Here is a 3,931-nt window from a genome sequence, read left to right on the forward strand (position 1 = left end):
AATTATTTACTTTATGTCATTCTGTTTATATTTTCTTTTTTATTATCTGTATTCATTGGTTGTTATCTTGTTCTGTTCTTAGCCGTGAACACTAGAAATTCTGGCCGAAACGTTAGCACGATTAAATGAGTTACTTCAACTTATTTGTGTTATTTTATTTATTCGGTCGGAACGTCGGCATAAATAAATAAGTCTTTGTTTAATCGTGTATTTTTTCCCCCCCCCAACCATCTTCTCCTGAAATGTCATCCACGGTCAATTATCTCTCATGATTATGAAACTAAATATTATTGAATAATTACAGTATAACTAAATATATAATAATTGAACAGTAAGTTTTGATTAGTTTCAGAATAGAATGTTTTTTAAACTAATAGAACTATCTCAAAATTAAAAATAATTCATTCTAGCATAGGCAAAATAACCATTAGTCGATTTATAAACAAAAATAGTATTCAAGAAGTGAAAAAAGTAGTTATTATTTTGTAGTTATCATTCAAGAAAAAACAAAAGTTTTTTCTTTCTCAGAATCAGTTATTGTTTGAGTATTTCTTATTTGTTATATTAACCTTTTTTGATAAACAGATAAAATAAAATTCAGACCTTTTCTGAACTCTGGATGAATAACCACTCTATCAGGCTTGTAGAATCTCTCGTGTCGATCTTTGTTCCTGAGGTTGTGTTTGCCGAGGGCGAGACGCATTCCAGATGGTGTATCTAAATTGGTAATACAGTGAGCTGCAGTCAGAATTATGCGAGGGCCAATCACAGCACCTCCGCAATGATGTTTGTATTTCCCCTCTGACCATGACTGAATTTCAACCTGTATAGGAAAAGTTTATTGATATTTTATAGAAAATTAAATATTTCACTTTTATGAAACTTTAGTAATTGATAAGGTAAAGTCAGAACCTAAAGTAGAATAAAAGTGAGTTTAATTGAAATTATTTCTTATAATTATTGCCTTAAAACTAATCATTCAACAGTCCATATAAGATACAAGATGAGTTTCAATAATGAAACACAAACAGCAAATTGCAGACATAATTATTTTAAACTTAATGACTGTTATGGATTTTTTAATTTCATGTTTTAAAGGTTATGTTTATTGTTCTCCAAAGTTGAATAAGAATTTCTGTGCAGAGAAGTTCTTCCATGTTGCAACGAAGAACTACTTTTAATTATCAGAAATGGTTAGCTTAGAGTGATATAGACTTTATCATAGGAGGATCAGATTCTCTCTTTCTCTTTTATTTATTTTATTTTTTTTTTAATTTGTATGTTAATGAAAATGAAACAAAATGAAAAAATAGTTCATTATTCTGGGACTAGGTCTCATTAGAACAATTAGAAAGGCATTTAATTTTATAATAACATTTATTGGCCATAAAACACTGTGGCCACACTTAATTATAACATATATACAGAGAGAAAAAAAATAGATTAATTAGAAAACTAACTGAATAAGTAAAAACAAAACAAACAGTTAATTACAAAATATGTGTACTATAATAATAATTGGTGAAGCAAAAGATAGTGAAATATAAGGGGTTTAAATGAGAAAAGGGTTGCTACATGATGTATGTTTGAGTGAATGGAGTTCCAGAGATATGCAGCTTGGGTAAAGAATGATTTATTAAACACAGCAGTTTGGTGAGGTGGAGGGTTGATGTCACATAAACGGGACCTGGTAATATGGGATTGGGCACAGAATTTGAATTCCAGGCTTTCTAGGATATAGGAGGGGCATTAAGTACTAATAGCTTGGAATAAAAAAGAAGCAAGGAAATACTGGCATCGGAAGATGGATAGAGCCACTTCAGCTCGGGGTAATACTGGGTTAAATGCGTATCATAATCACAACTTTTAAGTCATTAGTAATTCATAATTCTAAATCATATAATTTTAGCCATGAATATCCTTATTTATAATTTTTAACATTAAAACTTGGGAGAGCAACAACAATATTGAACTTTTCTAAATGAAATCATAAAGTTCCAAGCAATGCTTAAAAAAATTTTATAAAGGGTTGATCATAATTATTGAGAATTAATTCTAAATTGAAACCATGGACAATCACACCTTTAAAATGTTTTAGAAAAGTTACTTCGTGCAAATGTATTTGCATATAAATTTATTACCATTTTACATATTTTACATATTTTTATAGTTATAATGTATAAATAATAATAATTTATGTATAGTCCATTCTTGAGACTGGTTATTATTGTTTAAATAAATCAAATTATATCAAATTTAAGTCTCAAAACAATTTTTATTTCTTTAAAGTCCAAATTTTCGACTAATTCCACAAGAACAATCTTAAATACAAATTTACCTTCACATCAATAATTTAAAAACCTTTTGCAGGCTATTCAGCCTAGATCATTAATTTCAGTCAAAATAATATTGTTTATAATAATACATTAAATATTATGAAAAGATTGACAAAATAATATTGTTTGTAATAATACATTAAATATTATGTAAAGATTGACAAAATAATATTGTTTGTAATAATACATTAAATATTATTGACAAAATAATATTGTTTGTAATAATACATTAAATATTATGTAAAGATTGACAAAATAATATTGTTTATAATAATACATTAAATATTATGTAAAGATTGACAAAATAATATTGTTTATAATAATACATTAAATATTATGTAAAGATTGACAAAATAAGGTAATTTTAACTGAAATTGATGACCTAGGCAGAATAATCTGCAAAACATTTTTAAATTATTGAGGTGAAATCCTTCAATCAAATCTTTTTTGGCCCGAATATTTTACGATTTTCAAAAACTTTAAAGCGCTGTTCTTCCCTTAGTATAAGAGGCCACGTTCTGCCTCCATAAAGAGCAGTGAGAAGGATAATAGTTATGTAAATTCTAGCTTTTACGTTTTTGGATTGTGAGCTAAGCAATTTTGAAATAAAAAAAAACAAGCATTTCCCGTCTTCAACCTCCCTTTTATTTCCTCATTAATTTTGTTTTTTCTAGTTACCGTAGAACCTAACTACTTGAATCTCTACCTGTCCAAACATATTTCCTCCTATAGCTATATCACCGACATTGTTCGGTTTTCCTACGAGTGTATTTTGTTTTATTCGTATTTATTTGGAGTCTTACTTCCTTATTAGAATTTAACGTTACTAAAAACTAATAATAATTCACTTTTCACATTAATTTATAGTAACTAATAAAGTAATTTATTTAATTAATAAATTTATTTATTCAGTAATTTATAGTAACTAATAAAGTTGGTTAATTGTCAACCAGGCCATTGTTTTCACTTTTTACTGTATGAAAATATAGTTTAGTTTAAAAATTGCCCTTTTTTTTACTGTGTTATATTGATATAAAGTGATATATATAAAAGTTGTTCTACATATATCATCAATTTCAATCAAAATTGCCTTGTCAATCTTTACATTAAATATTAAAAATTTTAATTAAAAATCAATTTAACACTATTATCAATTTCTTATCAAAACAATATTATTTTGACTGAAATTGATCACCTGGGCAGAGCAGCCTGCAAAACGTTTTTAAATTATTGAGGTGAATGTAAATTTGTATTTAATATTGTCCTTGAGGAATTGGCCAAAACTTTAGACTTTAAAGAAATAAAGATTGTTTTGAGACTTAAATTTGATACAATTTATTTTATTTAAAGAATAATAATTAATATTATTCAAATAAAAATCTGATAGTTTTATGGGGCAATATTTTGTTTATCTAAATTGAATATCAGAAAGATTATTAAATTAATCAAACATAATAATTTTGTGAAAAGAAAGACTTGAAACGTTTTACTTTACGAAATCGCTAATAGAGAACAGCACAGGCAAGAAGGCTAATAGGATAGTTCAAGTAATTGTTGATAGAGACCAGCACCATATCATGAACTATTTTTCAATA

At 26.7% G+C, this 3,931-nt stretch overlaps 1 protein-coding gene across 1 annotated transcript in view; it reads right to left on the reverse strand.

Annotated features, from left to right (window-relative positions):
- Positions 1-3,931, reverse strand: part of LOC106683762 (trypsin-1) — a 28,422-nt gene that overhangs the window by 6,695 nt on the left and 17,796 nt on the right. Inside the window, exon 4 of the mRNA XM_067047336.1 lies at positions 604-823. Within this exon, the coding sequence (XP_066903437.1) occupies positions 604-823 (220 nt within the window). The remainder of the gene's footprint in view (positions 1-603; positions 824-3,931) is intronic.

The sequence above is a fragment of the Halyomorpha halys genome, unplaced genomic scaffold (assembly GCF_000696795.3).
Source record: "Halyomorpha halys isolate HHAL.00 unplaced genomic scaffold, Hhal_1.1 Scaffold515.1, whole genome shotgun sequence".
Classification (NCBI taxonomy): Eukaryota; Metazoa; Arthropoda; class Insecta; order Hemiptera; family Pentatomidae; genus Halyomorpha; species Halyomorpha halys.